At 39.9% G+C, this 14723-nt stretch overlaps 1 protein-coding gene and 1 pseudogene across 2 annotated transcripts in view; both read right to left on the bottom strand.

Moving 5' to 3' along the window:
• Positions 1-2355: 2355 nt before the first annotated feature.
• Positions 2356-2440, bottom strand: LOC148362234 (U2 spliceosomal RNA; annotated as a pseudogene).
• Positions 2441-8004: 5564 nt separating this feature from the next.
• The window catches only part of ca5a (carbonic anhydrase 5a), a 38689-nt gene continuing 31970 nt past the window's right edge, over positions 8005-14723 (bottom strand). Inside the window, exon 7 of one of the 2 annotated variants that reach the window (XM_088339653.1) lies at positions 8005-8399. In XM_088339653.1, coding sequence (XP_088195779.1) covers positions 8232-8399 — 168 coding nt within the window. In that variant the 3' untranslated portion in view covers positions 8005-8231. The remainder of the gene's footprint in view (positions 8400-14723) is intronic. The other variant, XM_088339652.1, reaches the window with a different exon arrangement.

The raw sequence follows: 14723 nt of genomic DNA, 5'->3' as shown, positions 1-14723 counted from the left end.
GAAAGAAAGAAAGAAAGAAAGAAAGAAAGAAAGAAAGAAAGAAAGAAAGAAAGAAAGAAAGAAAGAAAGAAAGAAAGAAAGAAAGAAAGAAAGAAAGAAAGAAAGAAAGAAAGAAAGAAAGAAAGAAACAAAGAAAGAAAGAAAGAAAGAAACAAAGAAAGAAACAAAGAAACAAACAAAGAAACAAAGAAAGAGAGAATTGGCCCGTGGGCCGCCTGTTTGACACCTGTGCTCTACAGCCATGTAGATAAAACCATACTGATTGTGTTCTTAGATGAAGCATAGAAATAGGCTTTAATAATGTTTCAAAAAACAGAAAGGCAGAGAACCAACTGTCAAATGCATCAATTAAGAAGATGAAGGCAGTGTTGTGTTGTTACAAGGAATACCTCAAACAATAAAATGAATATCGTGATGCACATAGTTACATTCAGGGTTGGGTCGGGTTACTTTAACTTGATTACTTTCAATTACTTTTGGATTGCTCCAATACCAAATATGCTAATAAAAGACAAAAGAAACTAAATATGAATCAAATGATGACTCACAACACCTGGTAAGCTTTCTCTCCTGGCTTTGATCTCTTTGATCTCCGGCAAAACTAACATAAAATGTGACAGGAACAAGAGAAAACTAGTTTCAACGGGTACCCGGACTCTGCCGGTCTGCATCAAACCTTAAGTACCGGTATCATTGTCTGTTCATTTTGCCGGCTGTGGTATTTAGACTGTGTACTTTATATTCAATTATAATCGCGGGACTCAAAGCCGGGTTTGGGCTAATTTTGTGATTGTGTTACATATTTTAATGTGGGCGCATGCGGCTTATATACAGGTGCGGCTTTTGTAAGTACAAAATCGTTTTTCTTCTTAAAATGTGGTGAGTGTGGCTTATAATCAGGTGCGCTCTATAGTCCGGAATTTACGGTACTTTCAATGACTTTTGGATTACTCTAATACCAAATATGCTAATAAAAGACAAAAGAACCTAAATATGAATAAAATGATGACTCACAACACGCGGTAAGCTTTCTCTCCTGGCTTTGATCTCCGGCAAAACGAACATAAAATGCGACAGAAACCAAATGAAAATAAATCCAAACAGCTTGCCGACATCATTTTTGCCGTTCCATGTATTCCGTTACTCCCCAAGCCTGCACAAAATTTAGTAACTTTATTCATATTTAGTTTCTTTTGTCTTTTATTAGCATATCTGGTATTGGAGTAATCCAAAAGTAATTGAAAGTAATCAAGTTAAAGTACCCAACCCTGGTTACATTGCATAAATATGGCTAGCAGTATTAAGCACCGCCACCCAAAAATCCACAACCTGCTCCAAGTAGAGAGCATGCTGCCTTCAGAAGCTGTTTTGATCACTTGGAATTGTGCATGATCTCAAGTCCAGTCCAAAAAAATGGAGGGAAGGAGGGGGACACTGTCTTTTATGTTGACAATGAATGCTCGGCTTTTCTCCAAAGAAACTGGTCACTTATGATTACAATCAGTTCCACTTTTCAAGTTGAATCATTCATTCTAAGGAACAGTTTTCTATGCTGTCACGCTTCGGTCATCTTGTCCCGAGTCTTCTATGAGTCCCCCTCCCCTTCTGCATTTCATATTCTCACTCTATTTTTATCTTTGTACTCTCACAAAAGCCCTTTCCAAATGGCGCATAGTAAGACTGCTCATTAAAGGCATATGCAATGTTCAGATATGATTGATGTAGATCAACCCCTGGATGAAGGCTGTTTAAGAGTTGGCAAGATTGTGAAAATACACCAAAGAACAATCGAACAGCTAGAAAATGAAGCAGGGGCTTTGTTTAAATCAGTGGTCGGAAACCAATAGGCCGTGGAACACTACCGGGCTGTGGTTAGTTTGTTACCAGGCTGCACGAAAAGGAAAATGAGTTCCATTATGCTTTACATAGTATTGGTTTACTAATCTAGCCACGTTTCAGAGTGAGCTCGAACTGGGGCTTTGAGGTCCTGCGTTTGAATTAAAATCAGTGTGGTTTTCACAGCGGGTGCAGTTGCCTGTCAGACGTTGCAACTGTCAAGATTCCCGTCCGCCGAAGATAGAAGGAAGGATGAATGTAAACCAACGTTTGCACTCATAGCCACTATGTCACGCTAGAACCATTGTAAACACACTTGCCGCTATGAAAAGTATTTGGGAATGGATTTGGAGGACACATTGGGGGGATTTTTTACAAGTTTATTGTCCATTTTTCATTATCCATTATCCGTTATCAAATCATGATACACTTCAAAGCCAACAGGCCCAGACACTTGCTCCTAGCCAAGAGGCTAGGCCAAGATCATAGCCAAAAGGCCAAGAAGCGATCAGTGCGAATGCACCGTTCCAGGAGGTACTGCAATACCGGGCCGATGCGTGGAGTGGACAGAGCAAGCTCCTATTCCATCTCCCAGTTACAAAAAAAGACCATCACACAGAGACCACAAAACTTTTTTTGTGGGGTTGGTTTTTTAGATATATACCGGAGCCATATCCCCTTAGTGGGAGGTGGCTAGAGTCAAGAACACATTCCTGACTCTTTCTGGGAGATTGATACAGAGGAGGGGATTCCCAGCCCCCTCGCTCAACCCAACTGAGGTGTTAGGAGTCATTAGGTGACCAAACCCCCCAATTCCAACCCCTAAATGCCGGGCGCCAAGCAGGGAGGCAATGAGTACCAATGTTTAAGTCTTAGGTATAACTCGGCCGAGGCTTGAACGACAACCTCCCAGTCTCGGGGCGGGCGCCATACCCCTAAGGACACCGAGCTGTCCGTTGGTGGTCAACGGCGGAGAGGGATGCCGTCAAGCTGAAGAAAGAGTCTTATCGGGCCTTCCTGGCCTGTGGAAGCAGCTGGCAGGTATCGTTATCGTTCGTATTATCCACCCATCCATCCATTATCTCCACCGCTTATCCTCAGTAGGGCCGCGGGCATTGGGCAGGGGACACCCTGAACTGGTTGCCAGCCAATCGCAGGGCACACAGAGACAGACAACTCAATGACTCGCTCATTCACACCTAGGGATAAATCGGACAGACCAATTGACCTGAAACGCATGTTTTTGGGAATGTGGGAGGAAACCGGAGTGCCTGGAGGAAACCCATGCAGGCACGGGGAGACCATGCAAACTCCAACGGGGAGGTTGCGGCAGCTGGACTTGAACCCTGAACCTCTGCACCATGGGGATGTGTGCTAACTGGGAAGATATTATCCATGGTATAGAAAAGGTTGCCGACCACTGCTTTAAACCACACTTGAGCAGGCCTTGGAAGAGCAAACGATCTAAACAAATCAGGGGGAAAATGTAAACAATGCTCTTGTGAACAAGGAAAGAAAATCATTTTCGAGCACAGGGGTGATTCCATCTTTTGCATGAAAACCTAATTTGTCCAGCATTTCAACAAAAAAAAAGTCTGTTTAACAGAAATTAAGGCACTGTACAAGATTAACTTTAGGATTTTTAGGAAAAAAAATAAACATAAGTGCTGAGTTGTTTTCAAATTCCACTTTCTTTCATGGGATGCTTGTACCAAATCAAGACTCTCATTAAAATCCAAAGCAACCTTTACCGATGGTAACAGACAATGTCTAAATAAAATTGGCGTGACCTCTAATGCCAATTGTGGCCAGCACACGGCGCTGTTGAGTCTACACCAGTCGCTCTAATGTTTACCATAAACTCTTCATAAAGTACAGTAGGCCCTCTACATACGAGATACCTTAACTACGAGAAATTCGAGATGTCTTACGAGAAAAAATCTTGCCCGCGATACGAGAGGAAATCCAAGTTACGAGAATTCCCAGGCATGACCACTAGAAGGCAGAGTGCTTGAGGCCGTCCCAGTTAGCATTTGTGTTTCCCACCATACAACCTGATCCCGTGCACGTTTTTCCTTAATTGTGCTCCCTCATCTATCCACCACTACGCATACACCTCAGTTATTAATGGCTGGCTTATTCTACGGTAGATGCTCAGAATAAATCTACATTTTTTTCGTTATTATCATCGTATTTATATTACCACTGTATTTTAATGTTCAATTACCGTATTTTCCGCACTATTAGGCGCACCTAAAAGTCTTTAATTTTTTTCAAAAGCTGACCATGCGCCTTATAATACAGTGCGCCTTATATATGGATCAATATTAAGTTGCAAAGTCTTGCAACTAATGAAAGCAGCAGCCGACTAGATTTTCCCCCGAACGCGAAGTCGTCCGCGGTGTATGCTGGGATTTATATACCGGCGTTTCATTGGCTAACCAATGTGCCAATCATCATTTGAATCGATCACTATTGGCTAAAGTTATTCGGAGGTAAAGGGGCGGATCCTTTTTATCATTTACAGGCTCGCATAGGCTAAAGGGGCAAAACAAAGCCTGCAATTGGCCGAAAAAGATGTGTCAATCATCATTTGAATCGATTACTATTGGCTAAAGTTATTCTGAGGTAAAGAGGGCGGATCCTTTTTTATCATTTACAGGCTGGCATAGGCTAAAGGGGCAAAACAAAGCCTGCAATTGGCCGAAAAAGATGAATGTGAATAGCATGTTGGGTTGACGGCATAGAGAAAACATTATTTTACTTTTCTGTACTGTATTTGTAAATATTTGACTCTCCTGGATTTACTACACTCACGGATATAAGAGGACCATGGTTGCACATTATTATTGAACGCAACGACTTTGGTGAGCTACTCCGGCTATATATTTTCCCAGTATCTTGTTTCAGAGTGATATCGATGTTTCTGTGATGGGTCTTTTTTTTAAATTAAACTCAATTCCAAATGTTTATTGTCATATGCACAGTAAAGTTGCGAGCGAAAAAGAAAATAGGAACTAAGGAATGGTTGGCATTTCTTGAATCCCAAGACTTTAACCTTCCGAATGATATTTGGAAGGATGCATTTGAGTGACATCGTACGGACACCGCATCCGCACGTGTCTACGACACGTATTTGCTTCTTTGCAAGCTTTGGGAATGTTATGGGGGTAATCAGTTGGACTGAACTATCTGAATGTTTTGTGGACGTTCCCATTGTAGCGCCTTATAATCCGGTACGCCTTATGTATGGAAGATATAGGACCAAAAACTATTTTTTGGGGGTGCGCCCTATAACCCAGTGCGCCCTATAGTGCGAAAAATACGGTACATTTGAAGGTGATTCTAGTGATCAGGAAGCTCTCTAGGGTTAGTTAACTTGGATGCTTTTGGGAGGCCAGAAACTGATAATTTGATCATCTTATGAGGAAAATCTGAGATATTCGAGATAGGAACTCGATCCCGGAACAACGCGCGAATGTAGAGGGGCAACTGTATTGATTTAAAATAAATATAATTAATCTGAATGCAAATATGTAAATTTTCTAGTTTGATCTGTAACCAGTCAGTTGCCTGAAAAAACAACAGGCAAAATGAATTTCCGGTTTAAAAGCTATCAAAGATCTTCCTTACGAAGGAGGACCAATCCTGCCACGTTTAAAAAGAAATGTATAATTAAATACCTATGAATATATGCCTTATACATGAATAAACACATAGATAATTCAGGTAAAACACAAATATATATATTTTTACACGTTCATGTTAGCGTAATCTTTCGTACGGAAGATTACAATAACGCGAACGTACGATTAGCCTGGGTTAGCTTTATGTTCACGTTAAACATTCAAGGTAAACATTCAGGGTGTTGGGATGGAGCCCAACATTCAGGGCGTTGGAACGCAGCCCCCTTTCCAATGAACCACTCACCACTTGTTGTGGAGACCCGGGTGCTAAATGACGTGTAAACGACCTAATTTTTTTATTTTTACACGTTCATGTTAGCGTAATCTTTCGTACGGAAGATTACGATTACGCGAACGTACGATTAGCCTGGGTTAGCTTTATGTTTACGTTAAACATTCAAGGTGAACATTCAGGGTGTTGGAACGGATTAAAACGATTTACATTATTTTTAATGGGAAAAATGATTTCAGTGATCGAACAAATCGGTTTTCGAACAGGGTTCTGGAACGGATTATGGTCGAGAACCGAGGTTCCACTGTGTAAATATATATGACACGAATGCATTTTTTTCATTAACTTATGCATTTTGTTATGTTCCAGTATTTAATTTGTTGAGTAATTTTTTTGCGTATTTTGTAATTTGTTTCTGTATTTATTTTGTCGTGCATTTTGTCATTTCACTTGTCGAATGTTTTGTCATTAGTGTTGTCCTTTATTTATTTGAGTTTTATTTTGTCGTAAATGATAAGTATTTTGTCGTGTATTTTGTCATTATTTCAGTAGTTATTTTGTACTGAATTGGTTATTTTGCCGTGTATTTTGTCGTGTATTCTATCATTTATTTAGTCATTTATCTAGTCGTTTAAGAGTTTTGTCATTTATTTCAGTATTTATTTAGTTGTTTGTCGTGTATTTTTGGTTGTTGTTTTTTTTCGTGCAGTATGTCGAGTATTTTGGTATGTATTTCAGTATTTATGTTGCACGTATTGTTGTTTTGTTGTGTATTTTGTCGTGAATTTTGGTATTTATTTTGTCGTCTCTCATTCATCTCATCTCCTTAGCCGCACCGCTTATCCTCAATAGGGTCGCCGGGGTGCTGGAGCCCATCCCAGCAATCATCGGACAGTGGACACCCTGAACTGGTTGCCAGCCAATCGCAGGGCACACAGGGACAGACAACTCGCTCATTCACACCTAGGGACAATTTGGACCGGCCAATTTACCTGAAATGCATGTCTTTGGAATATGGGAAGAAAGCGGAGTGCCCGGAGGAAACCCTCGCAAGCACGGGGAGAACATACAAACTCCGCACAGTAAGTCCGGTAGCTGGATTTGAACCCACACAGGAGGTTCCCAAGACCTTAGAACTGTGCCGCTAACCACTGCGCCGCCGTGCTGCCCTTATTTTGTCGTGTATTTAATTCATTTCCTCTCTTCAGTTGTTGTGTATTTTACTTTGTAGTAGTGTATTTTGTCCCAAAATTGTTCTCAAATGAGAGGGTGGGTCAAACTAGCCAAGCTTTTCACCTTTTGATCAGCGATGAATGATTGGTGCACTCCTCTATCAACCAATAGGTGAAAGGCTCAGCCAGTTTGCACCGCCCCCTCATATGAATAACATTTTGTTACAAAATAGCCCTGGGACTGGCCGGCAACCAGTTCAGGGTGTCCCCTGTATGAAGTCAACTGGGGTGGGCTCCAGCACCCCTGCAACCCTGGTGAGGCTAAGCGGCGCAAAAAAATGATGGATGGATGGATGTTTCGATATACACGACAAAATATGCGACAAAATAATGGAATAAATAAATGACAAAATGCAAAAATAAATATATTGCATTTATGTCATACATTTAGGCATTACGTGACTTATTTATTCAATGTTTCCGATGGTATATATTTGTAGCTATTTATTCCTCAACACATTTCTTTCCACATATGGCAGGATCGTTCCTCCATAGCTTACATTCTCCCCTACCAAAAGAAAATAAAGTTTTGAGGAAATCCGGACTACACTCATATTCAGGGTTGGGTAGGGTTACTTTAACTGGATTACTTTCAATTACTTTTCGATTATTCCAATACCAAATATGAAATGAAATGAAATGATCTGCATTTATATAGCGCTTTTCAAGTCAATGACTTCCCAAAGCGCTTTACAATGTGCTCCACATTTCCCAATAGCGGCCTTGCAAACATGTAAGGCGCTAACCTGCTTATTGGGGGTATTAGGGGTTCAGTGTCTTACCCAAGGACACTTCGACATGTAACACTGACGAGCCGGGATTCGAACTGGGATCCCTTGATCCCAAGACGAGCGCTCTATCTCCTGAGCTACTGCCGCTCCATAAATATCCTAATAAAAGACAAAAGAAACTAAATATAAATAAAATGATGACTCACAACACGTGGTACGCTTTCTCTCCTGGCTTTGATCTCTTTGATCTCCGGCAAAACTAACATAAAATCTAACAGAAACAAAATGAAAATAAGTCCAAACAGCTTGCCAACATCATTTTTGCCGTTCCATGTATTCCGTTACTCCCCAAGCCTGCACAAAATTGAGTCATTTTATTCATATTTAGTTTCTTTTGTCTTTTATTAGCATATTTGGTATTGGAGTAATCCAAAAGTAATTGAAAGTAATCCAGTTAAAGTAACCCTACTCAACCCTGCTTATATTGTTGATGAATCGGAAGTAACATGCGGCCTCAGTGTGTGTGCTGGTCTTGGTCTGACGGCGACTCCTTTAAGAAAGGACTGAAGGAAGATCGCACAGTGCGACCCCGCAACGGTTGCTGCACCCGGAAGTTGTTGACCATGCTCTTCTGGACTTCCTCCTCAGCTGACGTGAAGAGAAGACTGCGGAAGACAGCCAGCTTGGAGAGGAAAGAAAGGAGGAAATGTCATAAGAGCAGGCGCGATCACTTTTCTAAAACAAGGGCAGTACATGTGCATGACTAGTTAGAAGTCTCCCATTTTAATAGCTATCATTATTTCTCATAATACTTAACCCCCGGCCAAAACAAAACAACAACAACAAATTTTCCTTTTCTCTCTTTTCTCTTTCTCTCTTCCTACCCTTTGCGCTTTCTTTTCTTTTTTCTCTCCTTCTGTCTTTCTATTTCTCTTTGTGTTTCTTTCTTCCTCTCCCTTTCTTTTCCCCCTCTCTCACGACTTTTTATCTCTTGTTTCTCACGCTCTTTTTCTTTTCCATTGTTGCTCTTTGTCTCTTTCTCTCTGTCTTCTTTACTTATTTTGCTCTAACTTCCTTTTTTCCTTTTCTCTCTTTTCTCTTTCTCTCTTCCTACCCTTTGCGCTTTCTTTTCTTTTTTCTCTCCTTCTGTCTTTCTATTTCTCTTTGTGTTTCTTTCTTCCTCTCCCTTTCTTTTCCCCCCTCTCTCATGACTTTTTATCTCTTGTTTCTCACGCTTTCTCCTTCTTTTTTTCTTTTCCATTGTTGCTCTTTGTCTCTTTCTCTCTGTCTTCTTTACTTATTTTGCTCTAACTTCCTTTTTCCTTTTCTCTCTTTTCTCTTTCTCTCTTCCTACCCTTTGTGCTTTCTTTTCTGTTTTCTCTCCTTTTGTCTTTCTATTTCTCTTTGGATTTCTTTCTTCCTCTCCCTTTCTTTTCCCCCTCTCTCACGACTTTTTATCTCTTGTTTCTCACGCTCTTTTTCTTTTCCATTGTTGCTCTTTGTCTCTTTCTCTCTGCCTTCTTTACTTATTTTGCTCTAACTTCCTTTTTTCCTTTTCTCTCTTTCTCTCTTCCTACCCTTCGCGCTTTCTTTTCTTTTTTCTCTCCTTCTGTCTTTCTATTTCTCTTTGTGTTTCTTTCTTCCTCTCCCTTTCTTTTCCCCCTCTCTCATGACTTTTTATCTCTTGTTTCTCACGCTTTCTCCTTCTTTTTTTCTTTTCCATTGTTGCTCTTTGTCTCTTTCTTTTGTCTTCTTTACTTATTTTGCTCTAACTTCCTTTTTTCCTTTTCTCTCTTTTCTCTTTCTCTCTTCCTACCCTTTGCGCTTTCTTTTCTTTTTTCTCTCCTTCTGTCTTTCTATTTCTCTTTGTGTTTCTTTCTTCCTCTCCCTTTCTTTTCCCCCCTCTCTCATGACTTTTTATCTCTTGTTTCTCACGCTTTCTCCTTCTTTTTTTCTTTTCCATTGTTGCTCTTTGTCTCTTTCTCTCTGTCTTCTTTACTTATTTTGCTCTAACTTCCTTTTTTCCTTTTCTCTCTTTTCTCTTTCTCTCTTCCTACCCTTTGCGCTTTCTTTTCTTTTTTCTCTCCTTCTGTCTTTCTATTTCTCTTTGTGTTTCTTTCTTCCTCTCCCTTTCTTTTCCCCCTCTCTCATGACTTTTTATCTCTTGTTTCTCACGCTTTCTCCTTCTTTTTTTCTTTTCCATTGTTGCTCTTTGTCTCTTTCTCTGTCTTTTTAACTTCTTTTGGTCCAACTTCCTTTTCTCTCTTTTCTCTTTCTCTCTTCCTACCCTTTGTGCTTTCTTTTCTGTTTTCTCTCCTTTTGTCTTTCTATTTCTCTTTGGATTTCTTTCTTCCTCTCCCTTTCTTTTCCCCCTCTCTCACGACTTTTTATCTCTTGTTTCTCACGCTCTTTTTCTTTTCCATTGTTGCTCTTTGTCTCTTTCTCTCTGCCTTCTTTACTTATTTTGCTCTAACTTCCTTTTTTCCTTTTCTCTCTTTCTCTCTTCCTACCCTTCGCGCTTTCTTTTCTTTTTTCTCTCCTTCTGTCTTTCTATTTCTCTTTGTGTTTCTTTCTTCCTCTCCCTTTCTTTTCCCCCTCTCTCATGACTTTTTATCTCTTGTTTCTCACGCTTTCTCCTTCTTTTTTTCTTTTCCATTGTTGCTCTTTGTCTCTTTCTTTTGTCTTCTTTACTTATTTTGCTCTAACTTCCTTTTTTCCTTTTCTCTCTTTTCTCTTTCTCTCTTCCTACCCTTTGCGCTTTCTTTTCTTTTTTCTCTCCTTCTGTCTTTCTATTTCTCTTTGTGTTTCTTTCTTCCTCTCCCTTTCTTTTCCCCCCTCTCTCATGACTTTTTATCTCTTGTTTCTCACGCTTTCTCCTTCTTTTTTTCTTTTCCATTGTTGCTCTTTGTCTCTTTCTCTCTGTCTTCTTTACTTATTTTGCTCTAACTTCCTTTTTTCCTTTTCTCTCTTTTCTCTTTCTCTCTTCCTACCCTTTGCGCTTTCTTTTCTTTTTTCTCTCCTTCTGTCTTTCTATTTCTCTTTGTGTTTCTTTCTTCCTCTCCCTTTCTTTTCCCCCTCTCTTAGACTTTTTATCTCTTGTTTCTCACACTCTCTCCCTCTCTTTTTCTTTCCCATTGTTGCTCTTTGTCTCTTTCTCTCTGTCTTCTTTACTTATTTTGCTCTAACTTCCTTTTTTCCTTTTCTCTCTTTTCTCTTTCTCTCTTCCTACCCTTTGTGCTTTCTTTTCTGTTTTCTCTCCTTTTGTCTTTCTATTTCTCTTTGGATTTCTTTCTTCCTCTCCCTTTCTTTTTCCCCTCTCTCATGACTTTTTATCTCTTGTTTCTCACGCTTTCTCCTTCTTTTTTTCTTTTCCATTGTTGCTCTTTGTCTCTTTCTCTCTGTCTTCTTTACTTATTTTGCTCTAACTTCCTTTTTTCCTTTTCTCTCTTTTCTCTTTCTCTCTTCCTACCCTTTGCGCTTTCTTTTCTTTTTTCTCTCCTTCTGTCTTTCTATTTCTCTTTGTGTTTCTTTCTTCCTCTCCCTTTCTTTTCCCCCTCTCTCATGACTTTTTATCTCTTGTTTCTCACGCTTTCTCCTTCTTTTTTTCTTTTCCATTGTTGCTCTTTGTCTCTTTCTCTCTGTCTTCTTTACTTATTTTGCTCTAACTTCCTTTTTCCTTTTCTCTCTTTTCTCTTTCTCTCTTCCTACCCTTTGTGCTTTCTTTTCTGTTTTCTCTCCTTTTGTCTTTCTATTTCTCTTTGGATTTCTTTCTTCCTCTCCCTTTCTTTTCCCCCTCTCTCATGACTTTTTATCTCTTGTTTCTCACGCTTTCTCCTTCTTTTTTTCTTTTCCATTGTTGCTCTTTGTCTCTTTCTCTCTGTCTTCTTTACTTATTTTGCTCTAACTTCCTTTTTTCCTTTTCTCTCTTTTCTCTTTCTCTCTTCCTACCCTTTGCGCTTTCTTTTCTTTTTTCTCTCCTTCTGTCTTTCTATTTCTCTTTGTGTTTCTTTCTTCCTCTCCCTTTCTTTTCCCCCCTCTCTCACGACTTTTTATCTCTTGTTTCTCACGCTCTCTCCCTCTCTTTTTCTTTCTCATTGTTGCTCTTTGTCTCTTTCTCTCTGTCTTCTTTACTTATTTTGCTCTAACTTCCTTTTTTCCTTTTCTCTCTTTCTCTCTTCCTACCCTTCGCGCTTTCTTTTCTTTTCTCTCCTTCTGTCTTTCTATTTCTCTTTGGATTTCTTTCTTTCGCTTCCTTTCTTTCCCCCTCGCTCACGACTTCTCTTTATATCTCTTTTGTTTCTCACGCTCTCTCCCTCTCTCGCTCTCTTTGTCCCGCCATCTCTCCTTTTCCCTCCCTCTTTCTCTTATTTATCTCTCTTTTTCTTTCTCTTTAATCTACTAGTCTGGCCCCCGACAGAATGATTGTTCTATCGTGTGGCCCCCCAATTAAAATGAGTTTGATCCGAAAACCGTGATAAATACGACCCATTATGAATTCGCGAAGCGCACAAACCAACCCAGATATGGTAAGACCGTTTAATTTAACAAGTAGATTTCAATTTTCGATGGACTTTGCTGGGCTTAGACCAGGAATCTCAAACGCCGCCGGAGCTAGGTTGAGCTTGGACCAAATTGAGTTTTGCGCACAAAAAACTCAGATAAAAACATTGCTCTCTTCTAATCGACGGGCTGACAAAAAAAACAAAGACATAACAAAAGGTGCAAGATACAGGCTCTTCTCAGCACAGGAAGACCTTGACTTTGTCGATGGCCTTGACGAGGTCTCGCACACTCAAAAACACATGCGAGAAAAACCGACTGATTTGCACTGATAGCTAACCTAAATATAAACAAGAATAGTCTAAAGTCATGTCAATGGAGACACTTTCCCGAGTCGGGGTGTCAAACACACTTTAGCTTGCGGGCAGGGTTGGGTAGGGTTACTTTAACTGGATTACTTTCAATTATTTTTGGATTACTCCAATACCAAATGATGATGGGTGCTGTATCTGAGTCAGGAGGCTTCTCCTTCTTCTGGTAACCGTGGAAACCAGTAGTATTTGTCCTATGTGGGGGAGTAAACCCCCAAAAAACAGCCTGTAAAGGGATGGCATACCTGTCAACCTGTACGTTTTTGCCGTACAAAGTACGTTTATTATGCATTTTAAGACCTGTACGACGTACGAGAAAATCTATACGGAAATTTGTCAATGATGGGTACCATACACCGACTATCACTAAACGGCCAATCAATCAAGTCAAAAGAGTTCGAGTTGTGTAGTGAAAGGAAGTCCGTCTCTTTTTAGAGAACTGGCTTTTTCGGCTCAACTCATTAAAGAGAGCCGGCTCTCAAACGGCTCACTTGCTTTGATGCATTATATTACGAATTATGATGTTGTATAAAGTTAAGAAAAAAAGGAAGTATAAAATGAGAAAATGAAAAAAGACAGGTTTGTGGTGATCCCTTTAATCAGTATATTACCAACAATAATTTAATGCAGAAAATGTTTTCATAATTTGGAGAATTAAATCTCTTATTCTACTTAATTATATTTGCATACATTTTTTCCTTCTACTGTGAATGTCCAAGCTACTTCTTTTTTTAACTTTATTTTATAATAAACCTCATCCATATCGAGCAAATCAGTATCTCACAACAAAATGTTAATTAACAAAATATATGATATAACGAAACACATGTACAATATAACACACAGGTGTCAAACAAGCGGCCCGTGGGCCAGATCAGGCCCGCTAAGGGATTGAATCCGGCCCGCGAGACAACACTCAGAGAAGCGCAAGAGAAAAACAAGTCGCAGGTTGAAATATGTCAACTTGATGTTGCCAAAGCCCGGTGCCTCGAACAAAGACACTGTACTTGTACGTATCTCTCTCTCTCTCTCTCTCTCTCTCTCTCTCTCTCTCTCTCTCTCTCTCTCTCTCTCTCTCTCTCTCTCTCTCTCTCTCTCTCTCTCTCTCTCTCTCTCTCTCTCTCTCTCTCTCTCTCTCTCTCTCTCTCTCTCTCTCTCTCTCTCTCTCTCTCTCTCTCCTTTGTTGCTCTTTACTTCTTTCTCTCTCTGTCTTTTTAACTTCTTTTGCTCTAACTTCCTTTTTTTCATTTTCTCTCGTTTCTCTTTCTCTCTTCCTACCCTTTGCACTTACTTCTCTCTTTTCTCTCCCTCTGTCTTTCTATTTCTCTTTGGATTTCTTTCTTCCTCTCCCTTTCTTTTCCCCCTCTCTCATGACTTTTTATCTCTTTTGTTTCTCACGCTTTCTCCCTCGCTCTCTTTTTCTTTCTTTGTCCCGCCCTCTCTCCTTTTCCCTCCCTCTTTCTTATTTCTTTCTCTTTAATCTACTAGTTCGGCCCCCGACAGGATGTTTGTTCTATCGTGTGGCTCCCGAGTTAAAATAAGTTTGACACCCCTGATATAACATGTTAAACTACATAAATAAACATGTTTAAAAAAAATATGGTGTAAGATTATTTTGTATTTTGTAAGGGAAAATACGACAGTTTTTAAGGTCATGGAGCCCTGGAGGTTGACAGGTATGCGGATGGGCGCGGCCAGGCTGTACACTACTAGCAAAACATACCACAAGTCCCAAACAAAAGCCTTAAAGTGGTTCACACAATATATGTGTAGCACTGATGAAAAAAAAAAAAGTTTATTTTGTTGTTGTTGACTTCAATCACCGAGTTCGATGTTGCCACTTGCGCTTATTATAGATGTTACCATCTATGATCTTTTTCTGGACGACGAGCAACATGGCGGCGCGCAAGGACGCAGCGGCTAGCAGCTCTTCAGCTAATTTTCTATTTATTACTGTTCTCTTGTCTTTTTTGCTTTCTTCTATAGAATATGAATAACCAATATTTTTTTGTTGGCAGTGTCTGTGTATTATCTGTTATTGCAACATCCATTGCAGCCTGGTCATCCTGGAAGGGGAATTACCACATGTGCGGTCTCTTCTCAAGGTTTCTTCATTTCCCTCATGTTGAGGTTTT

The sequence above is a fragment of the Urocampus carinirostris genome, chromosome 7 (assembly GCF_059441175.1).
Source record: "Urocampus carinirostris isolate Australia breed hairy pipefish chromosome 7, RoL_Ucar_1.0, whole genome shotgun sequence".
NCBI lineage: Eukaryota > Metazoa > Chordata > Actinopteri > Syngnathiformes > Syngnathidae > Urocampus > Urocampus carinirostris.
Note: the sequence above shows the minus strand (reverse complement) of the source record. Positions and strands in the feature narration are given on the sequence as shown.